The following is a 23,083-nucleotide window of genomic DNA, read 5'->3' as shown; positions in this document are numbered from 1 at the left end:
TCTCCACACATCACTGCTTGAATCACTGTACCGGATGCGAGTCATGGCTTACTGACGGTTGTGCTTCCATCTTCTCGTGCTCATTCTCACTCGAACCAACCTTGTTGTTCTCGTTAGTCTCAATCACGAACCCGAACCTGCCCTTGCCCCAGAACTGCTTCGCGCGCTCCCGGCGTCCCTCGCCAAACTCGTCGTTCCACTTGCGCAGCTCCGCGAGGCTCCCCAGCGACTCGGACGCCGACGGCGTGATCTCCTGAAGCGCCTTGTCGAAGTTGCGAGAGCTGAGTGTCCGGCTGTGGGAAGGCAGAGCAGTTTCTGCAGCGGGCCCGCTACCACTCGTAGCATTAGTTTGGTCTGCCGATGCCTCTAGGGCATCTGCTGGTTCGAGCGATGCGGCTTGTGAAGCTTGTGAGGGCGTAGCGTCAGAGACAACAGAGGCGGCGGAACCAGTAAGGGTTACTGGATTCGTCGATCCCGACGTAGGCGCGCGCCAAGGAACGTCGACATGCTCCTTCACGGCGTCAAGGGCGGCTGAGACACACAAATCTACAATATTTGTCAGCCGCTACTGCGACAAGATAGAAACATTGTTTCTTACGTTTCAAGTCTGAGCCCGAGAAGCTCTGAGTCTTCTTCGCCAAGTCTTTCAAATTCACGCCAGGGGAAAGTGTTTCGTCGCGCAGGAGTATCTTCAAGATCTCTGTATACACTGCCATTAGTAGTAGCAAACTTCATGAAAGAAGAAAAAGCGACCTTCTCGCTCCTTTTCTCCTGGAAGGTCGATGAGCAAACGACGAGGCAAGCGACGGAGGACGGCATCGTCGAGATCGAAAGGACGGTTGGTAGCACCGATGACGATGACGTTGTCCTCTTTCGATGACTTCAGGCCGTCCATTTCCTGCATGAACTCGGTGATCACGCCCCGGTGAGCAATTCCGCCTCCCGTTTCGCGAGACACTCGGGCGCCAAAGAGCGCATCCAGTTCATCGATGAAGACGACGCAGGGTGACAGCCGCCTTGCAAGGGAAAAGACAGATCTGACGAGCTTCTCGCCTTCACCGACATACTACAGGGATCATGATCAGCGGTCGTTCACAGATGCGGCAGGATCCTATTTACCATGTCCATCACGTCAGAAGGGGATATCGCCAGCATACGGCATCCGGCTTCCTTCGCTAGTGCTCGCACGACCAACGTCTTGCCTGTTCCTGGCGGGCCGAACAACAGACACCCTGCCATACTATGCTCTTTGAGAATGCCATGCTGGAACGCAACAGGATACAGCAGTGGGAGGGACACGACCGTCCGCACCGAATCAATGGTATGCGGAGGGAGATGGACTTGACTGAAAGTGGTAGACAAGGAAGCTGTGGACAGCGGTCAGATGAGCCGAGTTTTGTGCAACTGAACACCCACTCGTATCGACGATACAACTCAGCAATCGATGCTCATGCTGGTCAAGATCAGGGTCCTGTTTGACACGTTCGACAACTTCGTCTACGCTAGGCTCGTCATCCACTTCCTTCTTGTCAGCGTTTGCCTCGCTTTCATGGAGAATCTTGACCGACGTATCCTGCAACATCGACTTCCAAATGTCCTGCATCGATCTCTGTGATGCCCATCCGTCGCATACAGCAGACCATGGAATAGAAGTCGCTTCTAGCGAAGACTTCAGTAATTCACGGGCTCCTTGCGCGATCACACTGCCAACCGCACGGTCTGCGATCTGCCGTACAACCGACCAAACCTGTATCGTTTTGCCCCACTCCTCCCACATGGCCTGCTCGTTCTCACTCATAGATGTTTGTTCGGATGAAAGAGCGACGTCGGTATCGCGTTCCCATTTTGTCAACTCGCCGCCAATTGCGGCGACTCCCATCCGCATTGTCGACTCGTTGATCTCCCTCCGACGAGCCATGCGCGCGGTCTTCTCATGGGAAAGTGAGCGCAAAGCAGGCATCACGATTGAGGTACGGAAGAACTGAGTTTTACCGTCTGTTTCTGAGTAAGCGTGGCTACTGCGCCCGAAGGAAGAGCTGGTAGAGCCCGGCAATGCAGATCCAAGCATGCTAGGGAAACCAGATAGACCCTCTGGTCCACCCACAACAACAATGTTAGTGGATCGAGGTTTAGATCCGCTCAATTCGTCGGCTTCTTCACTTGAGACGGAAAGCTGAGGCAGATCCTGGGAGGTCACATCGCCCCTTGCCCATCTCTTCAAGCGTTTGAGCATCCGTTTCTCGCGTCCCTTGTCTCCAGAGCTGTCTTCGCCATAATCTGACTTGCCATTTTGGTTGGTAAGTCTGCCCGAAGACGCAGCACTACGTGAATTAAGAAGGTTCACAAGGCCTTGATTCGGTCCCGACGAGGTGGAAGGAGACGATGGAGCAATAAAAGGAGGCGTTATGCCGAAGATAATTGTCATTGGATTCACAACAGGCGAGTTCGGGCGCGATATCGGACCCTGACGCCGTTGACGAACTGCACTCAGGAGAGCTGGATACCACGTAGAGGAAGAGGGAGCGAGAGTTGGGAAATCTCGGACATAAACAATACGCGGGCGCCGAGGTGGCGGAGAGGGAGGAGAAAAATCTGGGGACACATCTAAGGTCCTAGATTCCGACGATAAGTTGACAAGGTCGTCAAAAAAGGCCTTCAGCTTTGACATTGGATTACTTCTCGCAGGAGACGCCAATAGAGCGCGACTTCGCGAGGTGATCGGAGCCAATACGTGCAAAGTCATATGCTGTGTCGGTATGAACTGTGTGGGGTCGTCAAATTCATCATCCTCAGGAATGGGCATCGCACGAGCATTGCTTGCAGGGCTAGACGTCGAGGAAGACGGGAAATGCAAAGGGTTGTTGGGTATTTGAAGGACGGAAGCAGCTAATGCATAGTGACGTTGTCAAGCAATACACCCAACAGACTGACTTTGGGACTCACCTTTACCGAAATGGCCTGACTCGCCAGCGGCAAGTTGGACAGCATCTAACACCAGCACCTCTGCGCCCGTCTGGCCTGCCAATTCACGAACAGTTTGGTCTATATAGTAGTCTCCGCCTTCTATTGGGCAGTAAAGAGCAAAGGTAGGCTCTACGAGAGGTCCCACAGGCGAAGAATACACAGCTCGGTGTTGGGTCTGGGGATGGAAGGTAATATGCAGGTGATGCAGCAGCTCATCGAAAATCTCTGGCGGAGGTAACGCCTTTGTTGACCCCGTTGACGGTGAAGGATGTGCTGGATCAGATTCTGGTGTCCACAGGATGTCTAATCCATCAGGAAGCTGAGGAGAGGCGTCAGCGTCTTTACTAGACGTCAATACACTCGTTCGGCGTTTCGATTTTTCTTCAACATCGTCGGAGGGAGGTTCAGAAGGAGGTTCAGAGGGATTAGGGAGAGGCGGCGCAGGTGGGTCAGTTCCGACAGCAGAAGGTGTGACGGACGACGACGCCCGTTTGGAAAGACGAGGTGTCGCTTGCGGAGACCAAGTAGGGTGCTCCTTGCGAGGATAGCGAAGAGCGTGGGTGGAAGAAATGAGAGCGCGGTGGTAAGGAGGCTGGGTCTTTACCAAAGACCGAGTCCGACGAGCAAGTAACTGAGACCGCATCCAACTGAGAGTGTCTCGAAGTGAGGACAGAGTCCTCTCACTCACTCAAGCGCCCAGATACACAAGCGCGCGTGACGACACAAAACTTCGTCGACATCCTCTATAGTCAATTTCCCGACATGCTCCGCATATGTCGATCGATGCAAGGATATAGATACAAATGCGTGAAATGCGAGTGCGAATGATGTACTAGTCCGATTGAAGGTCCATCTATGTGTTCTCAGTCTGCTGCTGGAATACGTCCACATACCGACTGCGCACAGCCCGTTTTGCCTGCATTCTCGCCCGTGAAGAGGAGAGTGGTGGCGGTCCACCTCCATGTGCACTAGATATCGTAGCAGACGTAGGAGTAGATGGTGCTGAGCCACCTTCTGAGTCCGTCGGCACAAGATTCGACCGCGCTCGTGGGGGAGGCCTTCGGGGTGGAAGCTGGGCACCCAGATCAATTGCATTAGCGGTTGCAGGGCGCGCCGGCGGAGGAAGGGGCATTGAACCCGTAGGAAATGTGCCGCTCGCCCTCCCTGGTGACGCGGTCTGTGCGCGAGACGGAGGTGGCGGTGGCGCAGACTTCGCTGTTTCCGCATTCGCCTGTTGTTCGACTCAGACGCTTTCTCTTGACTACATTTCGAAGTACTCACATTCTTGTTCACCCAACGCTTGAGCTCCTGGTCGTAGTAGAAGGAAGTCTGCTCTCCAAGGTTAGCCTTGATAGGTGCAGGTGTTGTCTCGCGTCTCCAGATACGACTGAACCAAGACCCAGATGAAGATGTTTTCAGTTCTGCCAGATTCCTATCAGCGGACGTTATCGACTGTAAGGGCATATGGCACTAACCAGGTTTCTCTGGAGCTTCAAACTTTGATTTCCCTGCAGCCTCATGGGCAGGTTCGCCAGCCTGCTCATCACTGATCGACGCACGCTTCTCACGAGCAGTACCACTATTGCCTAAACCAAGGTCATCCTCATCTTCTTCTGCGAAGGACTCCCAAGTGTCATGTCTTCCTAAGTTCGAACGCTGTTGCGCGGTAACAGGAGTAAGCGAGTTTGAAGAGTCATCCATCAGTGAGATAAATTGGGACGACTGCGACGAACTGTCAGAAACTCGCACGAAAGAGGATGCAGTCGGTGTTGGAACACTAGACTCCGAAGAGCCCCACCATGCACCATACTCAGGTTGTCCAACTGTTGTGTTATCACTGACAACATTGGGCTGGTCCACCTTGGACTGATTCGGATCATGCCTGAAAACATTATCAACAGATTGTCCGTTCTTCAGCGCTTGACCATAGAGCGAAGGATCTGTGAAGGTGTTTGTCGCTGCACTAGCTGAAGAGACGCGGGGTATAGGTGATGCAGTCCGGTTGATCGGGCGAATATACTCCATCGCAGATGCTGCGCGATTTATCTGTACGGTTGATGGCGGTGAGCACCACTCAGCGGCAGAACCCGTGCGGAAGGGAGGCGCATTAGCTGCCTCCCTGAGATCCATCTTCGACTGTTGAGGAGACGGGATAGTGGAGCTTGTGGTAGACGAGATGGTACTGTAGTGTGCGAACGGTCCGCTGAAAGTACGCTGATGGGCGGTCTCAGCGGTGTGTTCCGCTCGAGGAGAGGTGTCAACTTCGCCGGCAATGAACTTGGTAAAGCGACCTTCCAACCACACACCGATGCTATCAAGGCTTGGTTTGCTCATTTTGGAACCGATCCATGAACCTGACTTATCCGTCTGGGGAGCCGCAACCAGTCTGTCAGAAAGGCCCTTCAATTGCTCAACGAATGTTGAGTTGATGTAAGGCGAGTTCCGGGAAAGAGAATTGGAGATAGCTTCACAGTACCTGATAGAAAATGGTTAAATGAAGAGGTTAGGGTAAAAAGACAGCTATGGCATACCTGGTCGCTAGTTGGACATGGCCCATCTCCGCTAGACACATCGCTCGCACCAACCTGTATGGCTGTAAGTGAGGCAAGCCAGTAAACACATCCTGCCCTTTAGCAGGAGTGGCCAGTGACAATGCAAATTCAGCGATCTCCGTGAAGATGATAGGGTCAGGATCCTTCGCAAAGATTGGAGAAGCCTGTGGTCCCGGAGAACCGAGTAAAATCACCCGACAGGAGCTGCCAATACCACCTAAAGGAGATGTCTGCAGCGAGAGTAGATAACTAGTTGTTTGATCAGTTGAGTCCTAGCCAATGGCAGCTGAGGGCTCACCAAACGTGTGCTGCTTCGAACCACTGGTTGGCAGCCAGCTGATCTCCGAGAGCCGTCAGCGTTGATGACGATTCAGCAGTCATAGGATTGGAAATAATCATTGCTGCAGTGTCAGCCCATTTGGACATTACTTCAACGGGAAGATTCATAATCTCTGCACTACCTGGAAAATTGGGAGATATCGGAGTGACGGAGGAAGCTGAACGAGGTATCTGAAGTGTCGGTGCACTGTGGACGAGCGGCTTGGGGGGTAACAACTCTTGAACTAGGAGATCGTAAGCCTTGCAAACCCGAACAGTGAATGGTGAATGAACAAACCTGATGCCGGCCCCTGCCCGGCGAAGAGACTATACGCCACTCGGAGTGCCTCCCTACCACTTGAAGGGACAGACTTGCTGTGTTCTGAACGAGAGAATTCACCGGATCTTCCTATATCTCGGGACGACAACTCGGTTCTCACAAATTCAGTGGCAACTTCTTTCCAGGCGTCCTTGTCAATACTGCTTGCTATGACCATCGCATGTGCCCATAGTCTCTGGTCAGAAGCATAGTGACACGCGGCACGACGATCACCACGAACGAGTAGCTCCTGAATCTTGTCTAAGTTTGACGAACGCAGTGTGTTCACAGCAAGAGTAGGGTCATTAGCATCCTGTACAGAGGACGCTAGTACAGGATATGGCATCGAGGAGATGTCAGACGATGGTGCACGCATATCGACCAGACTTGATGAATCACTCAATACATCTGCTGACGAACAGGGAGCGGCCATGCGGGGAACCAAAGCGGCTCGAACCGCTGCGTCAACTTGTGAGCTACAGCACTAGGTGTCAGTGATATACACCAAAAGACAGGTGTTGATAGCCCACCTGCCACAGAGGTGACCATCATGTTCTACCATCACTTTCAGTACCTTCATCAGCGTATGCTTGGCTTCTGCTCTTCTCCCCTCAGGACTTTCGTGATGAAGGTACCCAATCCCTCGTGAGATCTCATCTGCGCGTTCGTCCAGATACTTCATTACACTAGTTTTCTTCGTCTTTGTCTGCGTGGCAGCGCCAGAACGTACTAGACCGGCTGTAGGTGCACCCGGGTCAGCATACAGAGGGCCAGGGTAGACGGCAGCCGATGTATCCAAAGCTGACTGAGGAATCACATTGTGCAGCACACGAAACTTAATATCGGTTGTTGGCCGAGATGAAAGTGCGACGTCGAATCCGGTATGCAAAGACGAAGAGCCGTGGAAGCATGTAACCAATCTTCCTCCAAATCCAAAACTAATGACTGGTACCCGAACGGATGTTCGTCCAAGAGGATCATTGGTTCCCAGCAATGACGGAGAAGGTGCGTACACTGTGTGCGCGGGAGAAGAAAGGGTTACTACTTGCCCTGAAGCACGATCATGGCTAAGTGTGGGGCGTCGAGAGGTAGTGCCGCGTTCCAGAGGAAGAGAACCGTTATACTGCAATGTGATGCTCGCTTGACTGGAGCTATCACTCGGCTGCGGACGGTGATTCCTGGAAGATACATACGGGTCACTAGGCGTTGAGGAATACGCAGAGCCATTGGAAATCGACCGGCCACGACGAGTTGTCGTTTCCTGGCTTGATGGAGCGTACGGGTCCGCAGAAGTAGTGGATGGACCTTTGAGTGATTTCACAGATCCAGATGATGAGGATGTCGTTCTGTTCGCGGCGGTGACTAGTGGGGGACTACGAGAAGTAGTTCCAATGAGAGGCGAGAACAGTCGTTGGACCGGATGCACCCTGTCCAGCGTATCTGTGCATGCAGTGCTCTTCCAAGAGCGTACGGATGCACTCCCAGGTGATTTGGCTCTTTCAGGTGAATGAGCCGCTGTGGACGTCTGTCGGACACTCTCCCCATTGTGAACAGGAGGACACTCTGCAGCTGCGGAAACAGTAGTACCATTCCACTGATGTGACGCACTCGTTGACGGCACGGAAGTATTAACAAGGTCATAACGGTGGTGACTATCTGGGTTGTGACGATTGTAAACGCTCGCTGCGGATGATCCAATCCTGTGCGGGAAAGGGGGAGGAGCAGCCTCCCCGACGTTATCCAGGTAATGAGTCTGAGGAATCAAGGTATCTTGTTCCCGGTCGTTCGACCACACATGTCCGTTGGGAGGAGCCTGCACTGCTGCGCTATACGAAGGGGCGGACATGGTCCTCTCCGTTAAGTAAGGTGCTTCGTCGACTGTACCCGCGAGTGGAGCAGTGTCGCTATATATATAATTCAACTCTGCGCGGCCACCTTCGGCTATAGATGGGGCGTTGTGATCCTGACCATACAACTGCCGAATCTGGTCATGTTCGGCAGGTGCGTAACGATCACTTGGGACAGCGAGATGCTCCCAAGTATCATGATGTAATGGTTCGGTCAAAACAGATCCGCCTGACCGAAGCATTGGGTTACCGTAGGGATTGGATGCACCCACATTTTGTGGTGGCATGATGGTGGCCCTTGAAGGAGGATGACTCTGGGGAGAGAGGAGCCTTTGACTTGAATGCAACGGTTGCTCCAACGGAGGTATATGATGTGGATGAATAGAGGGCGTATAGTGTGGATGTTTTGGTGGGGGTAGTGGAGGATCATATGCAGTGAATGTCTTCGGACGATAGGGGGGAGCAGGGGTAGACGATGCAGGCGCTGGAGCAGGTACGAGAGCGGGCGATTGACAAGCTCTTACACTATTCCCAAAAGCATACGGTGATGTCGAGGGGGTGACTGTTTGTTTCGGTGTGGTCGTTCGAACGGGTTTGTAGGGATTGTAGGAAGATTGTGTAGCAGGGGACAGGGATCGGTAATCGTTCGACAATGACTGCCCAGTCGGTTCGTATGTAACTTGCGTCACGGGTTGCGTCGTTTCTGGCGCGAGAGTAGCGGATGAGAATGTTTGAACGTTCTGAGCGCGTGGATCGTAGAACTGGTGACTTTGGCCATACGGGGAATACGCTGTAGGGGAGGAGGGAGTTTAGGATGAACATGCGTCACATTGTCAGACACTCGTACCAGTGTAATTCTGCGAGGGAGCTTGCTCATAAGAAGGGTGTGGACCCGAGTGAGCATATCGACTGTCAGCTTGTGGCTGGTGCGCGAGACTTGTATAATCCACGCTAGAATCAGCGAGGGGGGGAGTTCCATAGCTATAGCCATGGCTAACAGCGCCTGCGTTGTGCCACGAATCCAAGCCGCTGATGTCCTGGGGCTTATTGTACGAGACTGCTTCCACAAATTGAATAGATCAGAACCACTCGCGGATGAATGACGCGTCCAACACACCAAAGGACTGTCGAGTGCCTGACGCCTCGTCTGAGCTAGCGGAATGAGCGGTCGCGTCTGCTCTGTCATCGCCCAAGACAGTTGCAAAGGGGTCGACCCCAGGATCTGCTGCACTGAAAAGTGATGCCGCCTCTCCAGCTGTGCTCATCGTGTTGTTATGAAAGTGGGGTGCTGGCAGGGAGGGTGGTCAGGCTGAGGAACAGCGGAGTGGAGGACAGTGACGCCGCCAAGAGTTCAGAGTATATTTGGCCGAGTTGACACGTCATCCAAGTTCCGTAACTACGACGTCGACGCTGAATTCCTTGATGCCCACTCACACCAGTTGTCACACCAGCGGCCAACTCGAGTGATAGATACTAAGTGGTGTGTGTATGTATTGCAAAAGCACCCGTGTACAGGTAGGTATTCATGGCGGTAAAGAACGAAGAATCTGTTCTGGGTATTAAACAATGCACAACGTATAGTATCAAATCGAGAGACATGTCAATGCAGAGATAACGCAACAAGTCCGATCCAATATGCAACTTGGGAATGAGTGGAATGCTATTATGGGTTGATGCAGCAAGAGCGATACGAGAAAGCGATTGGTGTGATATCCCTACGATAGTGAAGATGCAAGCGAGAGGCAGATTAGTGTGCAAATGGGACAGGCATGAGAGAGACGATGAAGTCCATTAGTTATTACTTCGAAGTTAGAGCGTCAGATGGAGAAGTAATCGCAAGGGCTTTGTGCGGTGCATCCGCAGAATTAGCAGAGGTACATTTCTCTAGTAGGCGCTCGACTGCAAGTGGCAGCATGTCAGCTATGAGCGTCCACCGAGGAACAGAGAATAGTGCACTTACTGGCGACCAGGTGCTTACTATAGGCACTCGAATACCTGCGCATGTTCATTAAGTGAGGCTTGATTTTACTGATGAGAAGCTCCCGCTGTTCCGGTTCAGCAACAGACAACGCCCGTTGGAGGACGTAGTCTGTGGTGCAAGTATTCAATCAGCGCTTTGACGACGAGACGGAGAAAAAACTGACTAGCGAACTGGTCCTTCATCATAGTGGTGATTGGGCTGACACCATCCTGCTTGGGGCCCAAAATCTCCTCGATCAACAGTCGACGACTCTCCACGTCGGCAGTGATGAGTGCCTTCTCGCACACGTTAGAAGCAAACTTGTGGCGCGCCATGTCTAGCATTTGACCACGCAGTTTCGTGATGATTACTGCCCTATCCTGCGGCCTTCCATGCTCGAGGACAAATTGGACGACATAATTCTGCGTACAATAAATCAATAACGAGGACTGGAAGGAAGCTTGGCAAAACAAACCCCGAATTGGTCCTGCATCAAATTAGGAATGTACTTATGCAGTTCGTCCAACAAAGGCCTTGTCTGCTCATCAGGAAGGTGCTCGAAACATCGCTGAAGCACCCGGCAGCCGTAAGGATGAGTTGATAGGTCGTAGACGTTGCCTCGGAAAGCGCTGACAAAGCCCAGATACTCAGGCGCCAGTCGTTCTATGAGCTTCTGAATGACCTGCGGATGTGTGGATCAACGTCACATAACAGCCAATTCAGAAATGGAAAACCGACATGATTGCCGTTGGCATCTTTGACGCATACGATTACGCTCGTCTCAAGCTCCTTGACAAACGTGCCCTGCTGTTCCGGAAGAACATACTCAATCGCCTAGGGAAAACAAGGATCAATAGCGATCTTGTTTGAGAAGACATTGTTGACAACCTTCTGAACCACACGACATCCGTACATTTGCAGGGACAGAGGAAGAATGTGACCCTCCATTGTATTGGCCAAAAGCGTTCTCTGCGCCTGTGTACAGTGTTCGAACAACTTCTGGATGACCTGAAAATCGGACATCGATGACTTGACTATCACTGGTAACGACTGGTAACAACCTGGACTTACGTAGTTGCCGAACACGTCTTGGATCAGTTGTAGCGCATGTTGAGGAACAATTTCCTCGAAGACAATCCGCCTCTCTTCGAGAGTGCCATTTTCCAATTTCTGCTGGATGAACCGAGAGCCATGTTGGTCCGAACTGAATTCTACGACGTATCCGAATATGTCCTACATGACAAGTGAGATCGAATCTTGATAGATCGCAGTCTCTGAGAACAACTCACCCTCAATTCCCACTTACGCGTCTTGTTCGCCCGAAAGTCATCCAATAAAGGACTGCGGACAACGTGAATATCACTCTCAGCGTCAGCACGACGGCCAGCTCGCCCACCGTGGTGATAGAGGTGCATTGCGGGCGAATTCATACCGGCATGCCCATACATCGATCCGGCATGGAGTATCAATGCGTGTTGTGAATTGTAGTCAATAGCCGCAGGATATGCGTGTGGGTGTGGTGACGGTGTCGACCGTATGTTAGGATACATAAGATTCTGGGGAGGGAACTGCTGGCGTTGCTGTAGATTATACTATGAACGGTCGAAACAGGTACACCAGAGCTCATTATCGAGAAACACAAATGCCACATACCGGAATGTCTCGCTTCCTTCCCGAGAGAGTTGCTGCACCAGGCACCTGGAGCATAGGGTTGTGAGAAGCAGGATGGTGAAATACCATAGGTTGCGTGGGATAATAGTACTGTGAGCCCAGAGTGCGTGGTGACCCAGCATATTCGTAGAATATTCCGGACTGCTGATTATGAATCTCACTGACTGTATGACGATGGTGTGGATGGTGTAGCGGCTGTGGTCCTAACCCAGGGTATACGGTGGGAGCGGCAGTTGCAGCACTGAGTGCAGGAGAAGACGCGTACAGTGATGGATCAGGTGTTGTACGGTAAGCATCATAACCGTACTGGTAATCCATCCGCGCTGACGCGCCTGGGTAATATGCGGCATAGTCTGTTGCAGGGTATCCACCATACGGTGCTCGAGGTTGTTGCATTTGGTGAGGTGCTCGCATCGGGGGCACAGAACTCTGTGCTGTATGTGCTGATGTCTGACGGTATGTCTGTGACGTGAGGCTGAAATCGTCTTCGACAGCCATCCCTCGCAAAGCCATTGAGAGTTCATTCTCCACGATCGACGGTCCTTGTAAAGAGGAGTACGTTACACCTGAGCTGCTCTGAAGAAGAGGCTGTTGACCTTAATGATGGAATAAAGTTTAGTCATGCGAAGCGGATGTTGCGAAATTCATACCTAGTCCTGTGTCATGTCGCTGAGGGGACAGTTGCCCGGGCTTGGGGACCGTTGAAGGAGGTGCCGAAAGAACAGCACCTTGACCAACAGTAACCTGCCTCTGTCGGCCCTGGTGGACCAGTAAAGTGGAATGCTGGTCCTACCGAATATGTCACTAACTGGAACTAATGAAAGGCAAACAACCCACAAGTTGTGACAAATCCTTAAGCTGAGGACTACCAGTCATTTCATCCCAAGTGCCACTTGTAGATCTAGAGCCCCAGGTAGTATCACCTAAGTTCGAACGATACGACGCGTCGACATGAGATGTTGTCAGGTCGGGAACACTTGTTGCAGAAGACGTTGAAGCATTACGCGCCGATGAAGGTGTTGCATTACCCCATACCTGCACAGGCGCGATCAGAGCATTGGTTGGATCATGGAAAGTTCGCAACTCACTTGCCACCCCGCATTCAGACCCTTGAGACCACTGGTCGGACCCATCCCTACACCGACGCCAAACACGTTCCCAGTCGCAGATGTCACTTTCTTCTGAGTGTGAGCCTGTAAAACAATTGAGACGATTAGACTTTCCTTAGCTGGCGACAAAAATGTAACGTTCACGGACATGGTTGGGCGAACCGGAAGGAGAATGACCACCAGAATATGTGGATGAGCCCGACGGCTTTCGTGTGGACACGTCGTGATTAGTGGATGACATGGTTGGTATAAATTCAAGCTGGCACAGAAAAGATCAGGCAACAAGACAGAAAAAGAAGCAGAGTGACTCACAGAACAGGTGTACGATTATGGCCACGATCGACTCGTTGTCTGGCCTCTGTTAAGGTAGAAAGCTGGGACTTCAACGGAGATTGGAAAAGGCAACAGAGCAGCGAGGCAAGAAAAGAGAGTCAGAAAAGGCCACGCGCTGGTAAGGGCAAAAAGGATTCGCAGCCAGGGATTCGCGGAGTGCTTCGAACAGAAATTGGGCATAGAAAATCGCGTAAAACCGCTGCGCCCACAAAATTTCCAGACAAGATGTGTTACTCACCTGTGCTCAGTCTCAAGGCCGAAACCCGGTATACCCAGACAATGAGAGTCGGAAAGAGAGAAAGAGAGAACAGCTATACGCCACGAAGATTAATAAAGGTTGAGGGTAGCATGTACCTAATTTCGATTCCGCTGAAACTGTTAGCTTGTAAACTTGGCCGTCAACAAGAGCCACGTGTGGTGCGCTCCCGGACTGCGGTAGCGCTGGATCTGCGTAGTTTCCACCTATGGTCCCGCCCGATCGGCTTCCATAAAATCACCGCTGCGACCCTGACGGCAAACTCAAAAATCAGTTCAGGTTTTACCTCCCCGCTTTCTCTCAAGGTAGAACGGACTGGCAAAATGGAAAACAGGTTTGTACAGGACCTTCCCCCGTTCACAACCGCAACACGATGCACGACCGATTTCTGGTTCCGTGCAGCGGAGGAACGCTTAGTGCATCCGAACCGTCGTCGCGGACTTTGACCGGACAATACAATTTCATGCCTGAAAATTTTAGCGATAGAATTTCGGGCCGATAATGATGCATTCGACGCGGGAGGCATGACGAGAACGACGAAGGAGAAATGCAATGCAGAATGTACAGCTACTGTGCGACGGGTATGCAGAGATACAGAAAGAACAGGACGGAGACTAGCTAGACTGCGTTACCGTGAGTTGAAAAACCAAGATGCACGTTTCGCTGTGGTAAAGTTATGTTAGCTTCCGTCTGACAAAGCACTGACAAATAGCATACCTCCGCTGCTAAAATTGACAGATGTGACATCTTTTAGTTGATGCCGTGGCGGAGCCAAATCACTCACCCTGTTTCTTCGTTCTGAAGTCTTGTCAGAGGATTCGCAGAATTTGATGTCAACGAAGGACTTGTCGCGGCAGCAGTGCTGTTCGCAGCGGCGCCCCCTCCACCTCGGAGAGGCTTGGCAATGCGACCAAAGCTGAGCGGTGAGGAAGCGGCTTTTTGAGCTAGGAGAACGGAAACAAATATCAGTTAAGATACAACCAGATGAGGTTCCCGATCATACCGCGTGCTTGATCGAGTCTCTCCTTGACTGCCTGCAATTGCGCCTCGAACTTCTGGTTCTGAACTGCGAGCCTACGATCAGCATCCTGGAGCAGCGCCTCGAGGTTCTGTATCCGCTCGTTCCGCGCAAGTAATTTGCGCTCCGCGATGCCAGCTTCCTTCTTCAACGCGGAGTTCTGATCTACGAGCTGTAGTGATAAGACAAGTCAAACACGAAGGCTTAGAGTGGCACAGGAAGAAACTACTTGTTTCTGCACAACGGTGAGCTGCTCCAGATTGCGCTCCAGGAACGCCATCTTCTTCTGCTGAGCCTTGCTGTTACTATTGCGGATGACATTGTTGTATTGCTCCTTGATTTCATCCAATTGAATCTCGAGCTCAACCACCTGGTTCCATCACGTGCTCAGCTGTAGAGGGACACTCAAAAGAAGAAAGCGACCTGCCTTCTCACAACGGTTCTGCAGATCCCTCATCAAGGACTTCTTTACACCATCAAACTCGGCGAGTTGGACGCTGATTGCCTTACGAGTACGCTCTAGATCCTGGGCGCTCTCCGCAAGGTTCTTCCCGCCTTCGATACCCGCCGACGTAACCGCGAAAGCCCGCTGCAAATTGACAGGCTAAGTCTCGCTTTGTAGATGGTAGAAAGATCAGCACCTTGAGTTCTTCGTTTACACTCTTCAAGCTGTCAATTGTAGCATTCAAGGTTCGAACTTCGTTGGCCTTTATCTCGACTTGTTGTTTCAGGTCTTGAACCTCACCCATGTGTGCATCACGTTTGGAGGCATATTGAGCCTCCAACTTATTCTGGAGAATAAGATAAATACGATGTACTGAAAACATTGCGCTAGACAAACCTTGAGCTCAGCGATGGACTCGGCTACATCTACGTTGCTGACTTCCTCGTCATGAATTGTCTTCTCTGTGGAGATAATGACCCTGGTCAACCAGACATTCTTCCAAAGTGTATCATGTGACATACCCAAGAGCTCTTCATACTCCGTCTCCAGACTAGAGATACGAGCTTCAAGCTCGTCACGTCTTCGTGCATTCATTGCGCTCTCATCCTGGCTCTGCCTGAGGCGGTCGACAGTCTCGCGGATGAGTACCTGCCCATCAGCTAGCTGTCGCCTAAGTACGGTAATGTCGTTGTGGGACAGTGAAGAAACAGCTGCGTCTGAATCAATGGCATCTAGTTTAGCCAGAATTTGTCGGAGCTGGTCATCCTTCTCCGAGAATGCGCCTTGCTGTAAAATAAACCAAGAACATGAGGAATATGGACACTGTGAAGGACAAAAAAGGCGCACGGCATCAAACTTGGCCATCATCAAAGCCATCTTCTCCTGCTTGCGCTTCTCCTTATCCTCCGCAGAGGCATCCTTCTGCACAGCCTTCAACTCGGTGATGGTCTTCTTGAGCTCGTCCAATTCAGCCTTAGCATCTTGGTTCTGCTCCTTGAGGATGTCAATGGTTATGACGCTTTCCTTGCTGTCGTAGTCCAGGCGTTCTACTTGCAGGCGGAGTTCGTTCAGCTGAGCAGACATGCCCTTGTTCTCCTACAGACATGTCATAATGTCGTCAGCAACGTCAAAACTATGTATCTAAGCACAAGTAACGCACGTTTGACAGTGTAGCTTCCTGCTCCTTGAGGAACGACAACTCTTCCTTCAGCTCACCAACCAACTTCTGCGCAGCGCCCAATGCGGACTCCCTCTCCGCCAGCTGATCGCTGAGCTCGTTCTCCCGCCTCAAGAACTCCTCACGCTCATCCTTGTCAAGACCCACCACAGTGGGGGTTTGCGGCCGGCTGTCCAAGTCCGAACGCAGACCCTCCAATGCAGGGTTGACGGGAGTCATGCTGCGCACGCTCGATGGCGTTGGCGACGCCGGAATCTTCTTCGGAGCAGGAGCAGTGGCAGTTGCACCTGGCTTGTCTGATGTAGCCCACTCTGCTTGATCCACTTGTCCGCCTGCACGCCAGATGGCGAGCTCTGCTTCAAGAGCGGTGATGTACTTCTGGTGCGACGTATTGGCAGCCTGGGCCTTGACGAGCAGGGCCTTGAGTTCGAGAGGAGAAAGCTCTGCGTTGACACGGGCAGTGTTCTTGATTGACTTCGCGCGAATACCAAAACGTAGAGTGGAAAGCGTCTCCGCTTCGTTGTAGGAGGAAGGTGAACAGTTAATGATTAGAGTTGTTCTGGAGTTACCTCCAAGCGATTCTTGCAGGATTCGAGTGAGCTTGGAGTCACGATATGGGACGTGCTTCGCCTGCAGTGCCGTCATCGTCATGAACTCGTTGAAAATCAATCTGGATCTCACCTTTCCGTCAGTAAGAGCATTGATGACCATGCCGAGAGCCGACAAAGACTTGTTGATCTTCTTGGCCTCCTCGAGCGTCTGGCCAGAAGCACCGGTCTTCCCTACTTTCTCCGAACCCGCAAGATCGACCAGGTATAGATTGCCTGTCTTCTGTGCGCCAGTTTCGGTATTTCGTTGTTGAATCGTGATGAGGAAGATTGAGTGAGACCGAGAACTTTCGGCATTCATATCTTAGAAACAAATGAGTACGTCCAATCTGCGGACAGGAAGTAGAGGAATACTCACTTGTTGATGATACAACTCTTGCGGCTCCACCTTGTCGCATGATCTCATACACCTCACGAGCACTGCTCACATAGTAATCGGAAAGGTTCTTGACATAGACACCTTTCGACTTCTCTTCGTGTACTTGAAGGTTGTCATTCTGGGCTGTGGACATGTCAACATAGCAGGCTATGCCAGCTTCCGCAAAACAGATACGCACGCGCCAACAAATCTCTAATGCGTTCAAGATAAATTTCCATGTAGGATACTTTAACGACATATTCCATATGTGCGTCTGACTCCACGATAGACTGGAATATTTGTTCCGTTATACGGGGTATCAAACCCTTCAGTTCAGCTGAATCTATATCTGCACCCTGGAACACGCGTGATTCATGACGGAAGACTCTTCACAACAGTACTTAGGCGCGTACCATCATCGTGAAGGTCTTTCCACTGCCCGTTTGACCGTAAGCAAATATGGTACCGTTGTAGCCATCGAGGACATCTACATTCGCGTAGTTAGTGTGAAAGAAGTTCTACCGACAAGCACTAAGCGGCTCTAAGGGCAAAGCTGTCGGCCAGAACAAGACTGCATTGCAAAGCCGTAGGACTCCAGAAGATGTTTGTGGTGACTCACCTTTGACGATGCTGCACGAACAGTTAGTAGGCGTAAGAAAGTGGCCACGAAACACCCGCACTCACTCTTTGACACCGTAATCGAACACCTCATGTTGTTTCGTTCCGGGTGGAAACACTCTGTCAAATGTAAACCCATCCTTCTCCGGTCCCGAGCCGAGCTGAGCAGACCGCAGCTGCACAGTCTGTAGGTTGTCGCTGAACGACACTACAATTTCGCCACCCTCACGTTGTTCGATAGAGTTTGTCGGCCGGAATCTGTGGAACGCGTCAAGAGGAGGATATGAATGTTCCGAATAAGTGTAGAATGGCAGTGGAGGAGGAATCGCACCGACAAACGACCTTGATGTTCGTAGACGAAGCCATCTCCGCCACGATCTAGCAATGAAGTTAAGGAGAGTCTATGGTTTATGGCGCGTGGCAAGGACTGCCAGAGGTTAGGAGGCGCCTTTCCTCTAGTCCGGAGGCGAAAATGAGAGTGAAGGAGCAGGGTGATCGAGTGCAGCGTCTTCACGAGTCAGATACGGATACAGTATCCTGAGGCACGAAGGTTGAAGCAGAGTATCTACAACCTACTACTTCTCGGCGGGTTCATTCAATCTTTGGCCATCTCTGTGTTTGTGGCTGTTGTCAATTGCAACGCGCCTTGTCTTCTCTACGAGCCAGTCCGACAACTAGAGATGGTACGTATACACATATGTATTGAATACAACTATCACAGACGCAAAATACTGAAGACGAGACAAGTCCATACCGCAAGTCGGTGAATAGGTACAACGTAAGCATACCGTAGGGCCAAATCTAAGGCCTACTCGTTATCGCTGGACACAACTGGTGCACGCTTCTTCTTCGCAATCGGAGCGGGACGAGCATCGTCGGCTTCCTTTTCTGCGGCGTCAGCAGCATCAATCCACTCGGAGTAGATGTCGATGGGTTCCGTTAAGTCTGCAGCAAGGTCAAAGCGTGGCGCCCACATATAACGATGGTAGCACGTACGGTTAACTTTGCTCTGGTAACGTTGGTTGCAAACTTTGCAGAAGAGCTCTGCAATACCCTCCTTTCTGTCGAGTCTCACAGTGACCGATTTGTCATGGTGACAGAAGAGACATGTGAAGGTGGACTCTAGTATGTGGCACAGTGAGGAGGAACACGCCAATAGCGATGAGTAAACACACCGAGAGGCTCCCTTTTTCGGGGGCCTGTTGGTTTACGAGACGATTTCTTGCGTTTGCCCATCGAGGTGGAAGTCCGATCGAGCTGCAAGAGACATATACACTCGGCCTAAGGCCTTAGCGCTCAATGGGACTCGAGCACGTGACTAAGCGCGGCGCGCGATGATTCTCTCGCGTCGTGGAGTTCAACTTGTTTCTTTCACCGCTCCGACATGGCGTCCAGGCGCCTTCCCGCTACCCGCAGCCGGACAAACGCTGCGAACTCGATTATACCTCCCGCTCCCTCTACCAGTAGACCCCGCTCCGTTCTCGCAAAATCGAACTCTTCACACCGTTCGGGCTTGACCACACCCATCGAAGAACAACCTGCAGAGGTGCCACCCATCCCAAAACCATCGAGAACCCAGTCGCAAAGCCAGCCACAAGAACACTCGGAGACAAACATACGTGTCGTGATTCGCTGCCGGCGTCGCTCGGAACGCGAGATCCAGGAAAACTCCCCCATTATCGTCACTACGAATGGCCCTCGAGGCGACGACGTCACCATCGAGGCGGCCGTCCCCGTATCCAGCCTTGGAGTCGTCACACTCCCACCTACGCGTACGTACCCTTTTGACGCCGTTTTTGGTCCCGAGGCAGACCAAGCCCTCCTGTATAACGACGTGGTGAACCCTATGCTGGACGAGGTTCTTGCGGGTTACAACTGCACGCTGTTTGCTTATGGACAAACTGGGACCGGAAAGACGTACGCCGTGTTCCTTTTGTTTAGATCTGTATTTACTAATATCTATCCAGATACACCATGCAAGGTGATCTTACAACTACACCAATGGGAAACCCGTCTGCACACGCAGGCATGATTCCCCGTGTCCTAATCCGTCTTTTCAATCAGCTTGAATCATCACGCGCCGATTACAGTGTCAAAATATCCTTTGTCGAGCTCTACAACGAGGAGCTACGTGATCTTCTGGCCTCAGAACTTGCCGCACCTGTTGGATCTACCCAACCAATGGGCCTAGGCGCGTCCAAGGAATCTTCGAGCCTGGGCAACCTGAAGATATTTGACGACGCCACCAAGAAAGGTGTTTTCATTCAGGGTCTTGAGGAGGCATGCGTCAAGGACGCCGCAGATGCGCTTGCGCTGCTCACTAAGGGCAGTCAGCGTCGGCAGATTGCGGCGACAAAGTTCAATGACCATTCCAGCCGTTCGCACTCCGTCTTCTCCGTGACGGTCCACACGAAGGAAACGTCAACGATGGGAGAGGACTTGCTGAAGGTCGGCAAATTGAATCTCGTTGATCTAGCCGGATCCGAGAATATCGGACGGTCTGGCGCTGAGAACAAGCGAGCAAGGGAGGCAGGCATGATTAACCAGAGCCTACTCACTCTTGGGAGGGTCATCAATGCCCTCGTAGACCGCTCAGCTCACGTTCCATACCGGTGAGTCGTCACCAGTTTAGTCCTACAACCATGGCTAAATACTTGGCAGAGAATCTAAGCTCACTCGTCTACTGCAAGATTCACTTGGTGGACACACGAAGACATGCATCATCGCCACCATTTCTCCTGCACGCTGTAATATGGAGGAGACGCTTTCCACCCTTGACTACGCAATCCGCGCCAAGTCCATTCGCAACCGCCCGGAGGTCAACCAGCGCATGACACAGAATGCGCTGATCAAGGAATACGTCGCGCTGATTGGGTCCCTGAGGGCTAATGTGCACGCCGCTCGGGAGAAGAATGGCATTTATTTTGCTGAAGAGAGTTGGAATCAGATGGCCACTGAGCAGGAGCTTCGGGAGACAGAGATCCAGGAGGCGCGCAAGCAGATCGAGATCTATGAAGCCCAGCTTAAGAATGTTAGGGAGGAGTTTGAGCAGAGCATGATGTTGTTGATGAAGAGGGACGAGGAGTTGAAGGAAACGCGCGAGAGGCTGAAGATCACGGAGGGCGAGTTGGCGGTGAGAGAGACACAGCTAGAGATGGTGAAGGGCGCCTTGGAAGAGGAGGTTATCGTCAGGCAGGCGTATCAGGACAACGAGACTACGCTACACGGTGTGTTGGGTGGCTTGAAGGGGGTTGTCCACGATAGCGTCAGTCATGTTGGAGGGCTCCACGCGAAATTAGGTGGGTTCTGACCACTGAGGACGATGCTACTCCTGACACCCGACGCAGAGCGCAAGACCACGGTTCTTGCCTCCAATATCAAGGCTGTCTCCGCTCATAGCGAAAGCCTCACCACCGGAACTCAGACACTGACGCAGCAATTGGAGGCTTTCGTCGAAGTCTTCAGCCAGCATTTACAGAAGTTAAAGACTGATACTGACCAATTGCACACGAAGGAGTGTGAGGCGCTCTCCCGTATCTCTGCGCAACTTGACGAGCAAATGGAGAAGCTTCGCGGCTATTTACATATTGTTCATAGCAAGGAGGAAATCTCCAGCGAGGCGCTTGATATTCTGCGTACATCTATTGAAGATACCACTGAGGGTATCAAAGCCAGCTTCAGTGCATGGTCAGTAGATTTGCGGAAACACTGCGAATCAACATGCAAAGCGGTCGAGGCCTCCATTATCAGCAGTTGTGCACTTGTGAGGTCTTTTATTGCTCAGTGAGATGATAGTGTCTAATCAAGTTATTTAGATCGAGGTAGCCTTCAAGGAACTGAGCAGTATCAATGAGGCAATAGTCCAGCAAGCTCAAAGTTATATCAACGCGAAGTGTAAATCGCTGCAAGAAGCCCAAGCCCTGGCAGATAGTACCAAGGACGCGGAAATTCTTTATCTTCGTCAGCAGAACGCACTGCTCACGCGCATGTTGGAGTCGGAGGAGGTTAAGGCGGAACGTGATGGAGATGAGCTGAAGAAGAGAATCTCCGAACAACTTACCGATTTCATCGCAGAGCGCAGCCGCAGCTGGAGAGAGACCTTGTCGGAGATACCAGAAAGCAATGCTATCGCAGAGAAGAAGATGGTACAGGTAGGTCAAGAGCAAGGCCGGCTACTTGAGGCTGTATTTGCGCTTGGAAAAGACTGGAGTGCTCAGTTGGAGAAACGGGGTAGCGAGGGAAAGCGGACCAGGGATGGTGGCTTGAAGGTATGTTCCTCATCTGGTCTTTCGATGGCTGTTTGTTGACAATTCATTTATAGACACTCGCCGATACCAGAACGGTCATTCGCGATGGCCTTTCAGATGTGCAGAATTCGACCATGAGTTCCACGGCCGTGTTCTCCAACGACCTGCAGCAGCAGACTCAGAACTTCGGCACCTCTTGCGGTGAGGGTCAGTATGTTACTGAACATCTTGGTGCAGTATCCTCAACTTCCTCTATTTTACAGCGTTTGAACGAGTATCAAGAGCAAAGCGAGCACGTATCGAGGCGACAGACACTATGGCCACCGAGGTGCATTCTGTGTACCGATACGTACAGCGTGGCATGGCTTCAACGTCGCGCAATATCGAAGCAGCATCAGGTCGTATTATGTCAGAAAGTAGCAGTCTATCAGTGGCTATCGACACATACAGCACGGCTGCAACATCTCACATAGCAGACCTTCGTCAGGCTACGCAGTCTCTGACTGCGGAGGGGATGAAGGAAGATCGACCCTCCGGAATAACGCCTAGGAAACGCAGCTGGAGCTACGTTGACGAGTGGCAACCCACGAAGGGCAGAGACGTTGTCTTGAAGGAATGGCGACAGCGTGGCGTTACTTCCACAGGCAGCGAGACATTCATTGCAGAACATCTACCGCTACCGGAAGAGGATAGCAGTGAAGGTCAGAGTTCTGACGACGCCATGGTCGTCGATGAGCCTGCTGGGACAAGTAACGGGCGGAGGATGTCCCCCTTGTCGGACGACTCACCACTACATGTGAAATTGTTGTCTTCCTCAGCCCCTTCGACGTTGTCACCGTCGCCGCCCTCGCTTGGCATGAAAAAGATTGCAGATGGAGTTCCAAAGTCCAAGCTACCGTCGACAATGGGCACCTTAACGGAACGTTCGACCAACGTACTTGCTGCGAGAGGGTCCAGGAGAATACATCGATGACACCCTTCCAGATGTTTGATGTGTAACATTATTCTTTTCAACTTAGAATGCTGTGTATTTGTATCATGTTAGTGTCTGGCCGGAACGGAGGAGGATGTGCTTTGGGATAAGGCCTGTTAGTACTAGTTCTTCATCGTACTCAGTAGCTTTCCGACTACTTCAGCCTTGAACGGTCCCCCTCGTGAAGATGGGTCTGCGCTCTGTATTTCCCGTGAGCCAGTGTTCACCTCGCCCGTTCCGTGCATCAGCCATGTTAAAGGCCCTCCAGTACAGACGGAGATAGGTGACTACTTAGCTAATATACATGCCC

General features: G+C 51.7%; 6 protein-coding genes across 6 annotated transcripts; 1 reads left to right on the top strand and 5 right to left on the bottom strand.

The window, feature by feature from the left end:
- Nucleotides 1–22: 22 nt before the first annotated feature.
- SCP_0403640 (predicted protein) lies at nt 23–3,607 on the bottom strand (the record flags this gene model as incomplete). Its single annotated transcript, XM_027757100.1, has 6 exons — nt 23–546; nt 599–700; nt 754–1,066; nt 1,120–1,367; nt 1,417–2,886; nt 2,944–3,607. 6 exons carry the CDS (start codon nt 3,605–3,607, stop codon nt 23–25), a joined length of 3,321 nt encoding a protein of 1,106 aa, XP_027612901.1.
- Nucleotides 3,608–3,817: 210 nt separating this feature from the next.
- SCP_0403630 (hypothetical protein) lies at nt 3,818–9,265 on the bottom strand (the record flags this gene model as incomplete). The annotated part of the gene is made up of 9 exons (XM_027757099.1): nt 3,818–4,195; nt 4,246–4,385; nt 4,440–5,440; nt 5,496–5,765; nt 5,815–6,079; nt 6,133–6,629; nt 6,684–8,790; nt 8,848–9,057; nt 9,118–9,265. The coding sequence occupies 9 exons, from the start codon at nt 9,263–9,265 to the stop codon at nt 3,818–3,820; spliced, it is 5,016 nt and encodes a 1,671-aa protein (XP_027612900.1).
- Nucleotides 9,266–9,798: 533 nt separating this feature from the next.
- On the bottom strand, nt 9,799–12,981 carry SCP_0403620 (predicted protein; the record flags this gene model as incomplete). Its single annotated transcript, XM_027757098.1, has 13 exons — nt 9,799–9,899; nt 9,961–10,089; nt 10,145–10,382; nt 10,436–10,642; nt 10,699–10,794; nt 10,849–10,968; nt 11,032–11,193; nt 11,250–11,552; nt 11,614–12,227; nt 12,282–12,420; nt 12,469–12,666; nt 12,720–12,824; nt 12,889–12,981. The coding sequence occupies 13 exons, from the start codon at nt 12,979–12,981 to the stop codon at nt 9,799–9,801; spliced, it is 2,505 nt and encodes an 834-aa protein (XP_027612899.1).
- Nucleotides 12,982–13,957: 976 nt separating this feature from the next.
- On the bottom strand, nt 13,958–17,919 carry SCP_0403610 (Kinesin heavy chain; the record flags this gene model as incomplete). Its single annotated transcript, XM_027757097.1, has 18 exons — nt 13,958–13,992; nt 14,047–14,054; nt 14,114–14,273; nt 14,333–14,519; nt 14,577–14,717; nt 14,775–14,936; nt 14,989–15,138; nt 15,189–15,253; nt 15,314–15,578; nt 15,639–15,887; nt 15,952–16,599; nt 16,651–16,880; nt 16,936–17,079; nt 17,135–17,291; nt 17,349–17,422; nt 17,555–17,565; nt 17,620–17,811; nt 17,885–17,919. The coding sequence occupies 18 exons, from the start codon at nt 17,917–17,919 to the stop codon at nt 13,958–13,960; spliced, it is 2,913 nt and encodes a 970-aa protein (XP_027612898.1).
- A 442-nt stretch (nt 17,920–18,361) lies between these two features.
- SCP_0403600 (Transcription elongation factor 1) lies at nt 18,362–18,789 on the bottom strand (the record flags this gene model as incomplete). The annotated part of the gene is made up of 3 exons (XM_027757096.1): nt 18,362–18,498; nt 18,550–18,675; nt 18,729–18,789. The coding sequence occupies 3 exons, from the start codon at nt 18,787–18,789 to the stop codon at nt 18,362–18,364; spliced, it is 324 nt and encodes a 107-aa protein (XP_027612897.1).
- A 148-nt stretch (nt 18,790–18,937) lies between these two features.
- On the top strand, nt 18,938–22,773 carry SCP_0403590 (Kinesin-like protein; the record flags this gene model as incomplete). Its single annotated transcript, XM_027757095.1, has 7 exons — nt 18,938–19,470; nt 19,521–20,165; nt 20,215–20,852; nt 20,901–21,316; nt 21,369–21,821; nt 21,875–22,007; nt 22,064–22,773. The coding sequence occupies 7 exons, from the start codon at nt 18,938–18,940 to the stop codon at nt 22,771–22,773; spliced, it is 3,528 nt and encodes a 1,175-aa protein (XP_027612896.1).
- Nucleotides 22,774–23,083: the final 310 nt, after the last annotated feature.

The sequence above is a fragment of the Sparassis crispa genome, assembly GCF_003851025.1.
Source record: "Sparassis crispa DNA, contig_000003F, whole genome shotgun sequence".
NCBI classification, from domain to species: Eukaryota; Fungi; Basidiomycota; class Agaricomycetes; order Polyporales; family Sparassidaceae; genus Sparassis; species Sparassis crispa.
The sequence above is the reverse complement of the archived record's forward strand: the minus strand, read 5'-3'. Positions and strand labels throughout refer to the sequence as shown.